This window comes from Hirundo rustica, chromosome 11 (assembly GCF_015227805.2).
Source record: "Hirundo rustica isolate bHirRus1 chromosome 11, bHirRus1.pri.v3, whole genome shotgun sequence".
NCBI classification, from domain to species: domain Eukaryota; kingdom Metazoa; phylum Chordata; class Aves; order Passeriformes; family Hirundinidae; genus Hirundo; species Hirundo rustica.
In genome coordinates this window covers 8,836,040-8,854,773 of record NC_053460.1, presented here as the reverse complement: position 1 = coordinate 8,854,773, position 18,734 = coordinate 8,836,040, and the positions used below count along the sequence as shown (strand labels likewise).

Genomic DNA, 18,734 nt, shown 5'->3' with positions numbered 1-18,734 from the left:
CAGTCCATTGTGAGATGCTCCGCCCAGGGGGAGGAGCCAAGCATTCCCACCTGGATATAATCGGGGCCTTGGGACAGCACAGGCAGCCTTACCCACTGGATTCCCAGAGGACAAGAGCTACCAGACCTTTCTGCAAGAACACTGCTTCAACAAGACCACTTCATCTGGACTGCCACCACCACGGTTTCAGGTTGTATTCTGACTCTGTCAGTGATCTTTTGTACCACTGCATGTGTTTTATTTTATTTTACTTTTTTTTTCCTCTCCTATTAAATTGTTTTTCTGACTTGGAGTCTCTCGCTGGTTTTGCCTTCAAGCCAGCACAAGCTCAAAGTCTTTTCATTGAAAAGGAGAAAGTTACTTCATTTCTTCCCAAAATAGCCACAAGGAGGATGAAATGTAACTGCTGCTTGACTACACCACAGACTGTAAAATGAAGCAATATTATTACCATGTTTCTTTAAAAATTCACTAGTGTAATTTTCACCCTACACCAACTTTCACCAACTACATAAAGCGCAATAAGTAATCTGTATCTTGTATCACATATAGAATATCTGAGCAGATGAAAGTAGCTTATTTTTATCAGATTTTTTTGAATAGCTCAATTATCACCTTTCATCACTTATCCACTGAATGCCCTAAGTCTTAAACATTCCACTGAGGATAAAACTCTCTTCCACTACCCAGCGAAATTTCACCATAAAGATTTTTACATTTTTGTATTATAGGAGGGTTTTCAAATACAGCCATTAGCTCTTCCCCTCCCCCCCAATTAAGTATTTGAATTTGAACTGCAAGCGCACTTTTGAAGCAATTCTCCAAATTACTGCCACTTACTGCTTTTCAGTTCATATTGTTAAGCTTCAGCACTAAAAGGAGCTCCCCTTTCAGAAGACAAGATGAAGTACAAGGTGCTGCACTCCCCCAGTGCAACTCAACCTCACTTTGCACATAATGCAAAACACATGCTATGCACATGTCAGGTCCTCGGTGTCAACTGCTCCGTTCTACAGACATTCTTCCAGAGGCCCACACACTTGGCTAATGTCTTTGTAGACTGAGTTTAAAGTTGGTTTCATTAAACTGGGCAATTGTTCATCTCAGTGAGAAGGACTCTTCAATAGCTCACGTGTTAAGCATTAAACTTCGGCTGCACTTTCACCTAATCATCCTAAAAGGGATGGAAGTAGTAGCAATCAGAAGAGCATTGTTTGCCAGCTGATGAGGCATCTCAGCAAAAATACCTTTAGATAGAACATTAGTTCAGCTTTTAAATTCAGGTATTTGACAAACCTGAGATGTAGTGAAAAATTAAACCTTTAGGTTTCCAGAAATCTGCGACATTGTTTAAGTTCCACTAAAATCAGCCCAACAAGTAAAACATCTAAAATAACTTTGGAACTCATAAACATACTTCTTCCTTTCTTCCTGGTCACTCTGTATCTCTATATGCAATTAGATTGACTAAGGACTTTATATCATTTTTAAGTCTTCCTTTTTTCTCCTCTGTTGTAGTGCATTAATTTGGTTTATATTGTGTTTCATTTTTATATTGGGTTTTGTAATGTTTTCCTCTGTATCCCCTGTTCCCCTTGGAAGCTGTATCACGAGGTTTGTCCCTGCTCGGCCCCTGCCCATCCCTCACACTGGAATGTAACCCAACTCTGTTCCACTCCCACCTTGCCCCTGACTGGGCAGTGGCTTTTCCCTGCCTCTAGGCCCTTCCCCCTGGGTAAAAGCCCTGGGAGGGAGGCAGGACGGTCTCTTTTGGTGAGGTCAGGGACGGGGCTCCAGACTCTGCAGGGGCAGGAACCCAAATAAAGCCCTGATTCCCCCTCAGAGAAAGAGCAGACTCTGCCTTTTGCCACTGAAGGTTGTCTGGGTCTCTCTAAAGAACCACCACACTCCTCCATGTTCAGATACATCCCGTAGTAAAGAGGAAAACCTAATCTGTCCAGTTCTGAGTATTACAATTTCATGCAGAGCTGTGAAGCATGAAATGTACACATAAATGAATACATGGACTCAATGATAAATATATACTCACTCTTGGTAAAAAAAACCAATCTGAAAGTACAACTAAATGAAGCGTATATAAAATCACAAAAATTTAGGCATGGGTTTCACACATACAGTAAGGTTCAGGCATTTTTCTCTCTTCCTTTATGTGGCCACCAATGCCGCTGCATTGCTGTCACGCGCTGTGCTCAGGAAGATGGATCGGGCAGGGAATCACTCCCCCAGTCTCCCAGGGTGAATCACTTTTCCTGATCCCATTCACCATCCAGCTGTACAAACCTTTGTGAGGAAAAGGGACAGGAGCAGCAGGGCAGGCACAGAATGCTCTTAGGGGCAGACTGGGCTGGAGAATTTCACTGCTGTCAAAAGAGTGTATTTTCCAAATTTTGTTAGGGAAAAAACAGTGTTGCTTTACAAAAATCAGGACAGACAGTAGACTGTGTACTGGCTTTTAGGTTTGTCTGAATTAAGTAACTCCTCGAGGCCCGACCCTTTGCCTGCTGGGTGATGCAAAGACATCTGAAGTGAGTATTTCACTGACCTCTGAGGAGAATTTTTCACAAGTACCAAGCTTGCACTGACTCTGTCTAGGTCCATAAACGTGCATATGCACATATGCTATAATAAATCTGGGATAAATACTGCTTTCTTAGATGTTCGAGTACATTAGATATCTCAGTAAGTTAGGCCTGTGATAAGGTTAAGTTATAAGCTAAGTTACATGCTGCTAAGTGGTGTTCTTTTGTTAAGTTGCTGAGCTTGACTTATAGGTTGTAAGTTAGCCTAAGTGCCACTAAGTACTATTTAATGTTAAGCTATAACTGAAGCTTAAGGTATAAGTTAAGTTAAAGTACTGTTATGTCTGAGTGTTAAGCTTTAAAGCTGCATTCCTTTTTGTCCTTGCTCTCACTATCTTTTCATCGCACTTACACACACACCCACCCACCCCTAGACAGTTCTTGGCTCAATTCTGTTGTGATCATCTGGATTGGATTTAGTTTTGTTGTTGCTTGGTGTGCCTTAACTATTCTCTAAGTAGTAGAGTGAATCTTGCCAATGACCTCAGTGTGCTGTTGCTTAATATTGAATCTGGTTTTTGCTCATACCCTTACCAATGATTTTTTAAGCGATCTCAAACACTGGTTTGTAACACTGGGTCAACTTACCACTGCCACAGCATCACTAGCAAGAACAGCTTGAGCATCCAGCACTGTATAGTAAGCGATATTGGTCATAATATAGATAACAGTCACAATTGGCATAGACACTGCAATAGCCAGGGGCAAGTTCCTGTAACACAAAAAAAACCAAAACTCCAAAACCCACAACTGCAGGAAAAGAAAAATACCATTAGTAACATATTAAAGTTATTTATTTTTATCATTTACAATAGATAGAAAAGTAATGAAGCCAGCATAAAGATTTCAAAAAAGGTATCTCTTGAATCAGAGTTTGGTTTCTTTTATAACTAGAAATTCTAATATGGAAGACTGGAAAAAAATCTGCTTTTTATATTAACTTAAAACCTAAATTATGTGTAAAAAGGGATTCTCTGCAAGTACTCTTCAAATACTCTAACTTCAAGGTTTCCAGATCTGTAGCAACAGCCTTCAAACTTATATACTTCAAATTATTTCCTAATGTCCATGTTAATTACCACAATTAGAACCCAAAGAGGCAGAGCTCTGAGGTACTGCACTCCTTCTCCCTGGGGAAAGGGGCTGTTCTGACTTCTGGAACTGGTGCAGGGAGATTTATTAAACCAACCCCCTGCTCTTCTCATCTGCACTCACCACAGCAGAGAACAAACTAACTGGGCCCCACAACAGAGATGCAGATCTAAAATTGCTGAACAGCTATGAGTCCCAGCATTTCGTGTATCTCACCAACAAACACGTGTCTAGAAAGCTATACAAAAAAAAAAATGTCAAGAGAAACAGGAAACCTTTAGATGTGAGCAGAAAGGAGTTAACTGTGAGAGAAACTCAGAGCCCTGAGTGTGCAGCTCCACAGAAAGAAACTATAGAGCAGAAGCAGATTTTTAATGTTAGGCTTTGGCTTTTCTCACCCTTATTCTTTCCTCAAACCTCACAGGAATATTCAAAATTTTCAAAAGGGGAAGCAGAACTGACAGCGTTACTCTCGTATTTGCCCAGTTTGAAACCAAACACAGCAGGGTGACATTGATGTGCATTTGCCATGAACGTTGTTTTCAATAACGATGACAAAAAAGACCTCCAAAAAACAAAATCCCAAAGCATAAAAATTATCAGTCTGACTGAAACTCTGAAAGTTTCCTCAAAAACTTCCTGAAGCCCAGAAGCCCAGCTGTTTCTGTCTGCTGCCATGGAAGCAGAAAAACAAACATACACCACAGTCCTCTACATAAATCAGTAAATTAGTAACTGGGAGTTCTGACTGTTCTTTCATGTGCATACTCATAGAGACCATGAATCCAAGCACAGAGAAGAAAAAGAAGCAGAAAACTGTAAATTTAAGTCAGAAATATTACACACTGTAACAAAAATCTCAAATCGCATTTTAAGGACTTTGCATCATCCAAGGTTAACGCCAAGGGATGATGTCAAACGTAATTTGTGGATTACATCTTTTGGGTGGACAAGCAAGAAGGCACTACCAATTCAGTGAACATGAAAAATATGTAATTCTTGCAGTAATTTTGTAGAAGTCTGGAATACCTCATTATTCCTAAGAACTATCAGTGCAGAAAGCTGAAAACTGAAGTTAACTTTACTAGCTACCATTCTACCAAGACTGAAGCTTGTATTGGCAGTGATGCCTATCTAGAGCAAATGATTATGAAGAAATTTTCATCTGCTAAATATCCTGTGAGAAAAATTGTTTTTCAAAACGATACATCTAATAGAAGAGCTATCAAACTGATAACAGAGAACACTATACTAACTTTAAAAGGAAGAAAAGGCATTGCAACAATACTCAAAAAAGAAGCTTTTCAGCAGAAAAAAACACGACTTGAAGGACCAAATGACTGATGAAAGTACAAAACATATGTCTTCTGAATAAGGGCATCAAATCTTTGCAAGATGATTCAAAGAAACAAAGTGTCAATCTGGAATTCATTCTAACTAAAAACAGCTAGGGTTTTTTTAGAGTTAAAGTACTTACCCACTATTTTAATAGATAACTTTCCTGGTTAGATAAATGTTCAGCATAAAACTCAACATGCAACATAGAAGGAAATAAACTGCAAAAGTCAAAATCAGTTGGGAGAACTAAAAAACCAGCTCATTCGTTATCATTCAGCTATAGCAATCTGAGCTATTGCTTATAATAGTATGCAAAATTCAGCAAAGGGTATTCTATTCTAATGTAAAGGTGTCTGCTTACAGACTCAAAACTGGGCAAGATTAGCCAGTCACACTTTTAAAGCATAAATTAATGGAAAAGATTAATATTCTTAAATATGAAATCAGAATGATTGCACAGGTAAACACAGACAACACTTAGGAACCTATTCCACTGCAACACTGACACATTATAATAAATAGTAATAACACCTTGAACTGAAAGCTTATCTAGCACTGAATACAGCATCCTGCAATCATCTACATTTATTTGTTCTTATGTTTTAATTTCTTTCTTACTTTCAATGGAGTTTAGTAAATCTTTGCTAGTGGCCATCCACAGCCTCACCAGCAGAGCACTTCTACTCATTTCTGTGTAAGCTCAGAATTTATTAGTGAATAACAGTCACAAACCCAGCAACTTGGGAACCATCCACATTTAGAAAGATCAAATAATTTACCTTTCTGGGTTTTTGATTTCTTCTGTTACATAATTGAGCGTATCCCAACCAGAGTAAGAAAACAAGGCAGAATATAATGCAAGGGAGATGTCTCCAAGATTAGAAGAGGATCCTTCAAAAGAGTTCTTAAAGTGCCATATATGTCCTGTGTGTAAAAGATGCAATGAAGGACAGGACAATGAAATACAGTAAGTAACACTTTTCCATGTGTTACAATTACAAAAACACCTCAGAAACAATAATTCCTTCAAATCTGCTTATTAAGACCTTTTTTCCAACTCTACTCCATGTTTTAGCCATGAGAATACATAGCACTTAAAACTATTAAAAATTATGGGGTGTGTATGATATTGTTCCACAATTAAACATCTGGTTTGTCCACAGTGGCACAAGAAGTTCAGGAACATTAAGCTCAGAATAAGTTATGAACAATTGGCAATGATAGTACTCAGGTTAAGTGTGTGGGGGGGGTTATAGCATATATATTTAGAAAATAACCCACTCTATTCTTCTAGATACTTTTAAATTTTCAAACATTTAGCCTATGCAGAAAACAAAGATTAGAAATTACTTTAGATAACTCTGACTTCTTTCTGACAAGAAAACCCCATACAAACACCTACACGGATGTTTAAGGTTTTGTTACTAAAAATAGAAAACTGAAAAAAATTAACAGAGAATAAAGTAGTACTGTTAAGGTAAAATTTTCCCAAGCTAAATGTGAGAGAAAAGAAGCAAAAAAATGCCACATATGTATGTTTTTGGACCAGCGTTTGTGAAAACATGTGCCATCTTTTGACTTTAAGCAAGTCAAGACAAGTTCACCAATCACAATTTATATATTCAAACTATATTTATATACAAACACATACAAACCCACCAAAAGCAGAAAGGCAAGTTACAGTGCCTCCAAAACATGTCCTATACTATGCATCCTGAAGTATTTAGACTCCATTAAAACTGTAATATTTGAGGCCTCTAAAATATCTTTACTTATTTCTCTCCTGTACTTTTTATCCCAATCAGACGTTGTTACTCCCCTGGCACAGACGTACGTGGAACAACTGCTGAGTTAGAAAAAGAAGACAATGCCAAGGAAATTAGGTGTGAACAAGCACAGTACCTACAAAACAAGGGACGGGCAGATGTGCTATGGATAAAACCTGGTGCTCATATATGCATATTCTTGATCGGTTCACAGTAATTATCTTGCTCATGAACTTTCAACAATAACCAGTTAGAGCAAAGGACACAAATTGTCAGATTACCAGCAAAAGACGGACCTTTATGGCAGCTTTGAAAGCAGGATAATTTTCTTAAGCTAACACATCAACAAATCCTTCCCAAAGGAAGGGCAAACAACAAAACTAAGTTCAGAATTTCTCTTAATTTGAAGGCACAATGCCCAACACACACCCTTTCTAATTCTCAACATCTATGACAGAACTCAGGCTTTGAGCAAAAATGGAGCTGTAGCTTCAGAAATCTACCTACATATTCTTAGCGTGTTTGTGCTTTAAGTTCAGACACTTTCAGACAGTAGATTCATTTTGTAAAAAAAAAATTCATCTCACTGTAAAGCAGCATGTTCCTTAGACAAATTTACAACTTTCGCCACTCCCACTGAATTTTGCTGTCTCTGTGTATTGCTGTTTTCACTTCCTTTTTAAATCTGTACCGCAGGCTGTAAATAACACAACATTGCTGAGCAATCAATTACCTTCTTTTACCAAGTTCAAAGTCAACTGAGATAAGATAGATATCTCGTGACACTGCTTTATGACAATGCCTAACATTGGTATTACTGGTATTTTCAAGGTGGCTGTATTATACTTTTTTTACTGAAGTATTTCATAAAACATACAGAGGTAGTTTACAATCTCTAGACCAGTCACTCAGTTTAACTGATAAACACAAACCTTTGCTTTAATTTTACAAGCTTACCCCGGCATATTTCAACAAGTCCGGTGATGATGATGGCAATAAGGGCAGCAACTTTAGCATAAGTAAATATATCCTGCACGCGTGTGCCCCACTTAACATAGGCACAATTTATAAATGTTAAAAGACCTAGGGAAGGAAGAAAAAAGAAAAATTAAAAGGCTATTTGAACAATGCTCAGTTTAACTCACTTTTCAAAGCTTTTAATTGTAACCTAAATATGCACTTTGTTGTTATACTAATACTTAGGTTAAACTAAGCCAAATACCCAGGCACTCAAAACACACTGGTTCCAACAAGGCAACAGGTAACAGACGTTTTAAACACTGTTTCAACAAGATAGAAGGAAAGACCTTCCTGTTCTCTGATTACATGCCCATTTTGCCTCATCAGCTGTACTCTGCAACTACCCTGAAACCAAAGAAACTGCTACGTGAAACACTTCATTTCAACATACCAATATAGTTCTAGTAAATGAAAGATTATCGAGAAATTCCTTTGAACAAACATTATTAAAAGAGTGTTTTAAAAGGTTTTTTTGTGCTTTGTTGAGGATGAGTTCAACACCATGGAGTAGCTGCAATGCTAAGTACGGTTACAGGTGACTCAATACTCTTTTCCAGTTCTACTGAACTGTATTATAGAGATAACATATCGATTTTACAAGGGCATGTACTGAGAGAACAAGGGGTAATGGCTTTAACCGGAAAGAAGCTAGATTAGATTAGGTGTCATGAAGAAGTTCTTCCATGTGAGGGTCATGGAGCACTGGCACAGGTTGCCCAGAGCAGCTGGGGGTGCCCCACTCCTCCAAGTGTTCAAGGCCAGGTTAGATAGGGCTTGAAGCAGCCTGCGATAGTGGAAGGTGTCCCTGCCCATGGCAAGGGGTTGGCACGAGATGATCTTCAAGGTCCCTTCCAACCTAAACCCTTCTGTGGTTCCAAAGAGCATATGCCTTACAGGTGATACAATAATCTGGATTTTTACAAACTGGTAAGAAATAATGAGTATTCTAAATGCATTCTAAGTAATAAGTATTCTATTCTATCCCAAAATAAATTAGTCAGACCTATTTCACAAGATTGCAATGAAACTTGAAATGAGACTTTCAGATTTCACAAATATTTTGCAGTTGCTGACTAAACTTACTCACATGACCAACTTCCCCAAGACAGTTCTAATGACTCTCAACATTTTGCTTTTGCATTCATTACCTTTCTCGGAAGTGGAGAGCCAGACAATCTCTGCCTGAACCCAAGGGCTGTATACTAAATAGGATTCAGTATCTTCAGTTGCTCTTTCTTTAACAAAATCCCAGTTCGGTACATATTTTTCTTAGCCAAATTATCACTGTACTTTTGAAACTTCTGTATTGGAAACAGTATTTCCCCCAAATCTCAGCTGTCGCTCTAGCTAGTGAAAAAGTGTTTATATACTACTGTACTTTTTATCTTCATAGAATTTTCTTGTACTGCGTATTTTCAATATGCATATAAATAAAAAATAATCTTGATTGTTTCAGGAGTAAGTTAGCAGTAAATAAAAATTAAATAAAAAGATGTGATATATTATTTCCTTTCCCAAAATCCAAGAATACCATGATACTACAGAGCAAAAATGACCTTAGCAGAGCTACCAAATTGAAAACAGTAACATTTAAAAGATAACAAAAGAAAGGTAACGATCGGAGAAGTATAGCACTAGTATGTTAGACAGCCTGGATAAGCTGGATAAGGTTCAACTGAGTGGGGCAAGATGAGGAGGAAAAAAAAAGGAGTTGTATCAAATTTCAAAAGTCAGGACTGCTGCAGCTCCTGAAGAGCCCTCAGGAAAAAAAACAACTCAGCTCAGTCTCTGCTGTTAAGTATTAATGACTGGAGTATTTGCTCGCTGGGTTTATTTCATCCTACTTTTTAAGCAACTTTCACTGGGATTAATTATTATTAGTGATTTAGGGCTTGATCTCTACTTCAGATGAAATGATACTCCGATACCTAATAAGGGAAAAAAAACCAAAAGAAAGATAATCAATACTCTGAATAAGCCACATCTCTCTCTCTCTTTTGTTAAAAATACAGTTTTCTTCAACTTAAGTATTGTTTAGCCACCTAAAGTTTCTGAGAACTGTCAAGTTTAGTTCTGTAGCACCAGATAACACTCCACTGTCAAAATGATTGTCAAAGTAATGCTGCGCAACACAAAGACCATTCTCACACTAGCTCTAGTATTACTATTATTAAAATTAAAAAAAAAAAAAACCAAAAAACACAACCAAATGACCAAACTAAAAGTAAATCCCACAACAAATCCACCCAGTCTCACATACAATCTGTATCTAACCAATGTGCAGACTTCCACACCCAGCAGCTTCATTTTTAAAGGATTAATCATATCCAGAGCTAGGGATGTGACAAACAACATCAGTCATTGACAGGACACGGAAAAGTCTAAGCTTTAACAGCTAAATGAAGTTGTAGAGCAGCGGTAAGTCTTAACACTGACACTAAGAGCAAGGCAGAACAAGCATAAAACCATAAAACAGACTGTTAAAGTAAATTGTTCCACCTGCCTGAGAGTGATCCTGCTGTCATATGTCTCCACTAAAAATACAGGTGCTATATCCTCTTTATTATCAGCAAATGTAGAGGACATCAAAGTATTTTTCTATACCTACTATATATATATATTAATTTTAATTGAATCACTTTGTCTTAATTTCCTGCTTTTTAATAAACTCCTTTTTATAAGGGCTAACTGCCCTCAGAGTGAGGGGATGCCTTAAATGGAAGAGGAGATTCTCCCACACTCCTGAATTAGCGCCAAGATACCTTGAGACAGTATCTGTTTAAGGCATGTGAACATGATATTACAGGCCCTTCACTCATTTGGAAGGGAGGGAACAGAACTGATTAAATTGACAGATTTCCTGGAAGAAGTTTGTGGTTATCTTTCCCCCTACCTCAACCAGCACGTCAATACTTTCAAAACAGTAACAAATAACAAAAATGGAAGGTGCAATCATCATAACCAGTTATAGAGGTCAAATATCCGAAGTACATGCTACTGCTCTGTCATTTCCCTTTTTTCTTTATAGACAGCTCCAATAAGGAGCATTACAGCTCTTCCAACAGATGCCTCAAAAATGAAGCAGTTAGAAGCAGCACATATTCATGCAGCACATTCGTTGTTGGCAGTAAGAGTCCTGTGTTAGCTTTTTGATACAGAATCATGTCAATACAGGTGACAGGCTCCAGAGAACACGGCTATGGATCAGGTACATCACAAAGCATTGTTCTATAGACTTGCTGAAATACAGTTTTCACTGTTTACTGGAAATGTAAAATAAGTATATAAATACTTCTAATAGGAAACACCTAAAATGAAATAAGACACACAGAATTCAACCCATACAGTTTCATTCTTCTGATACAGAAGCACAGTCCTAGTTTGAAGTGTGTGGGCAGCTGTTCCTCTATATTGAGGAACAGAGCTGGCTATATGAATACAAATATTTCAATATTTTATGCGCACGCAAAATTTTCACTTTTCAAAACAGCTTTGCCACACATACTGCTGTACTGAGGTTACAACTAATCCCAATTATAAAGAATAATCTTGTATGAATGATTTTTTTGAAAGCAGAGTAGTAACTGAACCATGTGACCATTGAGAAATTATTGCAAACCAATTTCACCAGAATTTATAGCATAAAAGCCATTCTGCAACAGCTCTTAAGACCACACCAAGAGCATCCTGAGGTTTGATTTAAAATACCTCTCTCAAGGGAAAACAATTTGTACCCCCACTTGTGCCAGGTAAGTAAGCTTGGAAGAGTTCAACCCCTTGTTCTGCTTCCAAATGAGAAAATGGTCGCTCACTGACTGAACACCTGCAAGTTATTGATGTGCCGGAATTTTCTTTTCCCCACTGTAACTCAAACCATTGCTGATCCAGTATGCAACAACTCTGAGTGTGGTTAAGATTTGTTTCAATAAAATGTACCCTGGATAAAAACTTAGCCATAGTAAATTTCAAGGAATACTTACATTCACAAGCAGCTGCTATGAGACGACAAGCCAGATACGGAGGGTCACAAGAAGGGAAGAAAGGCTGCACTATGTAGTTAGCAAAGGTGATGGCGATGATTGCCTGACTAGTTGGTTCAACAATTAGGAGCGAGGTCCACAAACGAATAAAAGCAATGAAGCTCCCAAAAGACTCCAAGATATATGCATAGCTGGCTCCTGACTTTGTAATAGTGGTTCCAAGTTCAGCATAGCAGAGAGCTCCAAAGACTGAAAATAACCCTCCAATTGCCCAAATTATTAAAGACAATCCGTAAGATTTGCTGTAGATGAGAACTCCTTTGGGAGAGACAAAGATACCTGAACCAATCATATTGCCTACTATAAGGCTTATCCCATTTATTAAAGATATTTCTTTCTTCAGTTGCAATGTATTTTGGTCTCCATCCTGTGTTCCACTTGGATCTGTCCTTTCTGTTTTATTGACGGGGCTGTATTCAGCCAGTGAAACTTGTGATTTTGTATAATCTGTCCTTTCTGCCATTGTGGAAAGACTCTGAATTCTCCACGACTCCAAATCACAATCTAAAACAAAATATAGACAGCTGAAATCATTATAATTTTTTTTATTCTTGCAAAATCTTCTTTCTACCTTTTTATCCTATGATTTACAAATATAAATTAAGATATTTCCTTTTGTTGCTTAATTTTTTTTTTAACTCAAAGTCAAATTCATGCACAGTTAAACAGCAGAACCAACACAGACAAACAAAGAGACAAATTCCTATGTAACTTAGGATAGAGAGGAACTTCTACCATTAGGAAAACAAACAAAACTGTAGGAAGGACAAAATTAAAGGACTCCTATCTTAAGAAGACCAGAAGAAAGGTCAGTGAGATCTTATCTATAAGGAAGCACCATAAGACCAAGATGGAAGTTCGAAGCTTGAACATAGATGCATCGGTCAGAAAATCTGATCTGACATCCCTGAACTAGAATGAAGATATGAAATTATAAAGATTATTTTCAATCAACTAAAAAAGTAACTTCAATTGAAATGGAGTACAGCTTTTTTATTGAAAAATATTGTATCTTTCATCTCCAACTCATAAATCTTTAGAGACTGTGTTCTTTTAAATAATGCAAAGTGAGATCCTCAGTCTAAACTGTTTAGTTGGATGCCTTCTGGTTTATCTTCCCCTCAATACTCCAAATATACACCTTAAACATGCCTAATTACTAACTACACATCATTTATACGATTCAACATCTAGTATAACAGATACATCAGAGGAGATCAAATTTTACACATAATTAGACCAAAATTTTTCTAACTTCTAGAAACTAATCACTGCCATTTCAGAGCTCAAAAGCTTGAGTACTATAATGAGACAAAATTAAATTGACTAGAAGAGAGGCATCCACACAGTTTCTACAGATGAATGCCAGCAAAACTGCAAAGGAAAAGCAAAGTAAATTTATCACACCAGTTGTCACCTGTTCCTCCTGTTATTTATTCTTCCACCTATCTTGTGCCAAATTCATTTGCAACCACTTACAGCCTGACTTTCCATTAGTGATGCAGTAGAGTTAAGTCTTCAAAAATACATGTGCTCTATAAATTCACAAGATTATTCGGCTTTACAAGAGGAAATTATTATCTATAAATGAATATAATCAATAATCAATTATAAATATTATGCAATCATTAGAAAGCTCTGCAAAACAGCAGACCAAATAATCAATGCAGTTGTTTTCATGACTAATTTGTCTGCAAGATGTGGATTTAAAAGAACACTTATGACCCATAAAAATATCATTCAATTCCAAACTTAGTCTTTTCATTTCCATGAAAGAACTCAGGACAGGACACTAGTTGCAGAAGTTTTTCAGAAGACAATTCACCCTGAACAAATGTCAGCAGAAGAAACAAGAATACTACAGCTATTATTACGACATTCTACTGGCACTTGAAAACAGGCCCTGTTCATTTTCAGCCCTTACAGCAAAAGGACAAAACTCCGTAAATACTTTAAGAACTGATCACAAATGTAAAACACCATTTTGGTGGTAACTACACAGATTTATGATTTCTTTCTCACATATCCTAATCATCATTCCCAATTTCCCATTCCTCAGAACACCTTCCAAAGTACAAATCAATCAGAAGCATACACATGATTTGGGATACTCAGGCATCTCGATGATTTAAGTCAATTGAAAAATTCAAATCACATCAAACCTGGTGTGTTAACACAGAGCCAGTACTCTTCTTCACAAGAAGAGTAACTTTGATTTAACTCATAGTCTGGAGTTCAGAGGTGCATCCAATTACCTGTGACTACAGACTCAGCCACCCTTCAAATGCCTCCACCTCAATTAGCAGCACGTGACTGCGGTTCTATAGTTTTATTATTGATGACCTTGACTGTACTTGCCCGATATCTCCACCTAGGAAAGAACAATCGCAGTATCTCTCAACCTTGCCTGTTCCGTCCCTCAACTCTCCTTCTTCCCCTCCAAAGAATTTCTGTTACTCCCAGCTTCAGGATTTGCTTGAAGGCATGTACAATGGTTCACTGAAGATTTGATACTTCATTCTCTTTTATCCTAATATACTGCAGTTAGAAATACTATCAGAACAATCTCTAACACTGTCAAAGCCCAGCCACAGGAGTGCTATGGCTAATGCAGGGTTCTGTCCTCACACAAGCTAACCAACATGTGAATTTCTTCCTTGTGCAACACAGCGTCTTTTTTTTTTGCTGATCACTGCAGCTGTGAGGAGTCTTTTTGCTGATATATGTATTTTTTTTTCCCCCTGAAATGACTTTGCTGTTGGTATAGAAAACTATGATATGAAACCAGGACAGAGTGACCTGAAACTAGGATCGCTTCACTGTTTCACCAAAAATATATCTTCTGGTAAGACCTATAACACCATGGCCAGGGACCAGAGGAGCTGATGAAGGGTAACATGCAATTACCAATGTACTAGCACTGAATTTCCTTTCAGAGGAAACCATCTGCCAAGATCTTTCTCCCACCGAGCAGAACAGTTGTCAGTTCGACCTGGGATGAACCTGCAAGTGATTTAATGACCAAGGTGAATTACCAAACTGCTAAAAGCTTACTGTGTTTGCTGTGCTTTTATACAATACCCACTCATTAGCAAATTCTATATTCCTTAGTTCTTGATTTCATAAAACAACTCTCATTGTAATACACCTTTACATACACACTTTTGACTATTCACATACACCAGGTGTAAAACTCCTATTTCTGAACACAACTGGCCCTATGAGCAAGATTCAAGATTGCTCTATACAGGCAAACAACATCAAAGTATTCAAGTAAGCACCAACAGATCAAAGGCTATTAAGTCCCAGAAATCCTTATTAATTGCAATGTGTATATTTAAGCACCTCATAGTCTGAACATTTACATGGGAAAGGCTTCAAGTTTGTCTAGGATATATTTTTCTTTTTTCTGGTGTGAAAATCACTGCCATACCATACATATGCTTGAGAGACAGGAAGCCCGTGCAATAAAAACAATTCCCAGTGTGAAGATCTAATCTGTTCAATCAAGTCTTTTGTGCTTGCATATACAAATACATCATCTTTAGCATGATAAAAAAAAAAAAAAAATCCTGCCAACAATTTTTGATCAAACACAATTGGTTGTAAAATCCGGGTCTTTTTTTTAAAAAGGACAAGGTATGTTTATCATGTAAAAAGGTATGAAAGAGAAGTTACTATGACATTTTTTTCACTTGATAGTTTATCAGTATGGCAGTAAGCCATATTTTCATATTTATTCGTGTTTTTCATTATTTTCATATTTCCAAGGGAAAAAAAACCTGAAGTAACCCCACAACAGGGACTTTGATCAGTCTGCTGGGAGTGTACTCCTGCAGTGAGAAGAACATCTGGCGAAATTTACACAATAAGCCCCAGGTAAAGAAAGAAGGAACAACAGCAGAGTTTGTTAAAGTAATTCACCTTATTTTTCATGCTGGGGCAGAAAAGTGGAAACCTCTTTAAACGAGGGAAAATAATGCCAAAAGGCATATACTACACCCATGTTTACTCTTTAGGTGGCACTTACAGCCGCACCTGATCAGACTGTAGTTAATACGCTTCATTTAAAAACACATAAAAGAAACAAAAACACTCCTAAAGGTCAGCAAGGAAAGGCGTGCTTGCCTAAGTGTCTCGCTAAGTCCAGCGTCTGCTTCACCGTCAAAAAGCAGTAAAGGAACATGTGGCTTGACAAAGTCAAGACACCATCGAGTCGCCATAAGCACGACCCCAGGGGCTGTCGCCGCCGACCTGAGCCCCCGAGGTCCTGAGGGACACGTCATTTTTAGCGGTGCCACTGCTATTCTCGGAGGCCGCTCCGCTCCCCACAAGCGGTACTGACCCTCCTTCTCCTTATAAAATAAGCGAGGTTCGCACAGATTTCAAGCCTTCTGGGGCAGCCTCGGGAAGGAAGTAGCTGCAGGCACCCGCAACGGCTGTGAGAGACGGGAGGCCCTTTAAAGACTAAACAGAAACACACACGGCATTTATCTTACTGCCGCCGCACACTTTGCAGTCCGAAGCCGCCGCCCCGGATGCTCTGCAGGGCTCTGCTCTGCCGCCGGCAGCCCTCGGACTGAGGCCGCTCCCTGCCCGCCTTCCCCACGATGAAGGGAGCCGAAGGAAAGCGGGGAAGGAAACCGAAACCCCACTCGGGCTGCGCGAGCTAGAACGGCGTTACCTCCGCTCCCGCGGAGCCGTCTCGGGATGCTCACCTCCGGTGCGCGATGGCGACTCCTCCGCCCCGCCCATGCGCCGCCGCAATTTCCACCGCCGCTTCCCTGGCGCCCCCTTTCTCTTCGTTAATGGAGGCTCGAGGGAATAGCCGCAAGCCCCCCAGCTTCGCAGGGGCTGCGCGGGACCCTCCGGCACCGCCGGCCCCGCGGAGTCGCGTCAGCCTCTTCGCTGCCGGTGGGTGAGGGGAGCCGCGATCGCCTCAGCCGGAGCAGGGGTCCAGTCTCCCCGTTTGCCGCGGGGGCAGGATGGAGAAGAGCCCTAGCGCTGAGGGTACGGGAACGGCGCCTTTCCCAGCCGGGCTGGGGGCCCTGCCCTCACCCCGCGCTCCCTGAGGGCCTCGGGGACCCGGAGCTGTCTTGGAGCCCCGGCAGACGGTGCACAAAGTTACATCCACATGAGTTACACCTCAGGCTCGAGGCTGAGGGGCCTGAGACGGTGGAAACCCTAAATTCTGGTGGTATTTTGGGTTTCTACTGTATAGGTCCTATGCGCCACTCATAGTGGATATGGAAATGAAAATAGAATAGTATCGTTTGTGTGTTCCAGCCTCCAAGAGGGGCATAGCTACTCCCAAAATTTGACTCCGTTAAAATACATGTCATGAACTTCCCAGAACCGTGATTAAAAGTGCCCCATGGTGCCTGAGTATAATAGCAAGGAATTGGCCATTCAGCAGATATATCTGGGGTGTGATGAAAGCTTTCTTGTTTTCCTCTAGCAGATTAATAGTTTTATCCTGTCTAAGCCCTTGAACCCCAGGCCACAGCCCCCTCTTCATGTTCTTTTATTGCCTTTTTGCTGCACCCTGCGGGGCAAAGGGATGGTCAGTACCTGGAAAGACAACAGGGCTTAGGAGACAGGATAGTCTCGCTCTAAACAATTTGATTACGCCTCCCTTCCCTGGTACACAGTTATCTACCATCTGACAGATAAGTGAGAGGTGAGGTTTTTTCAAGAGGGTAAAAATCTTAGGGGCAAATAAAAATTGTAAGGCTGTAAAAGAAGGAGGAAGGTGAAACGCTGCTCTGTAATGCCCATAAATGTGCTACTAAATGCAGTAGTGGAGTCCAATTCTATTGCCACACGGCTTACATTTCTGATTTCCATTCTGCTTCCTCTCTCAAAGGTTGTGTGTTTTATCAAGGATTTGTTTTCCTTCGTTGTCACAGAGACAATCAGGCTACCTAAGCAACTGCTGCGTTCATCTGTATCTCCAGATATTCATTACATTATGTTTGGATAAAAATGAATTAAGAAAATGTTGGGTTGTTTTGGTTTGGTTTTTGGGGTTTGTTTTGTTTTGTTTTGGGTTTTTGTTTTTTTTTTTTTTTTTTTTTTGTTAAAAGTTGGGGTTTTAAGTGCACATAAAGAAGATAATTACATTAGACTTTATTTCTAAACTATAGGAAAACAAACTCTGATTTGCAGAAGCCTGATCATTTCAGCTCTTTAATTATGTTTATCTCACAAACATGTTTAGCTTTTGTCAAACACAAGCTATGCTAAATCTATTACCTGCTAAAACTACTGACAGTGTTGCAAAGCCCCAAACAAAACCAGTCTGCTGCCTTCTGGGAGCTTAACAGCCCTGATAGGTGCCGTCATTGTTTTTAAGCCACTTATACAGCATGACAGAAGATAAAAACATAGATGGCATCCCCAGAATATAATCAAATCCTTACAATATGAAACCGATTGTTACAAAGATAACATGAACCAGAAGGCAGTCATTAGAAGGTCATAGTGTTTAGCCATTCTGCAAATGTGCTAGTGCTGTGTGTTCTGTAGTACAGGATTTTCAGGTAGGTGGATGTTTGCAACAGTTGTCTCACACATTCATCAAAAAGTGGATTGAGTGTGAATGTAAAAGATGCAGCTGATTTCAGTTGCTAGATGGCCTTTTGAACTCTCCCGTGATTGAATCTACTGAAGACAGAATTCAGTCCTCAAATAATGCACCCGTAAAATGTGAGCTAATTATAAAGTTGCCTTTAGGAACAAGAAATAGATGAGAACCAACAAGACACAGGAAACAAATTATTAGGCATATACTGGAAGTATAGAGAATTACATTTTACTTTAGAACTTTGAAATATATTTATTAGAGAAAGTGCCCATTTGAGGGTTTCAAAATAGAA

At 39.1% G+C, this 18,734-nt stretch overlaps 1 protein-coding gene across 9 annotated transcripts in view; it reads right to left on the bottom strand.

The window, feature by feature from the left end:
* SLC7A6 (solute carrier family 7 member 6) overlaps positions 1-16,636 on the bottom strand; it is a 29,756-nt gene extending 13,120 nt beyond the window's left edge. The window contains exons 1-5 of one of the 9 annotated variants that reach the window (XM_040074957.2): positions 16,575-16,636; positions 11,797-12,360; positions 7,754-7,879; positions 5,810-5,954; positions 3,189-3,312 (exon numbers count right to left, since the gene is read on the bottom strand). In XM_040074957.2, coding sequence (XP_039930891.1) covers positions 3,189-3,312; positions 5,810-5,954; positions 7,754-7,879; positions 11,797-12,360; positions 16,575-16,611 — 996 coding nt within the window. In that variant the 5' untranslated portion in view covers positions 16,612-16,636. The other 8 variants (XM_040074965.1, XM_040074961.1, XM_040074967.2 and 5 more) reach the window with 8 other exon arrangements.
* Between the last annotated feature and the right edge of the window lie 2,098 nt (positions 16,637-18,734).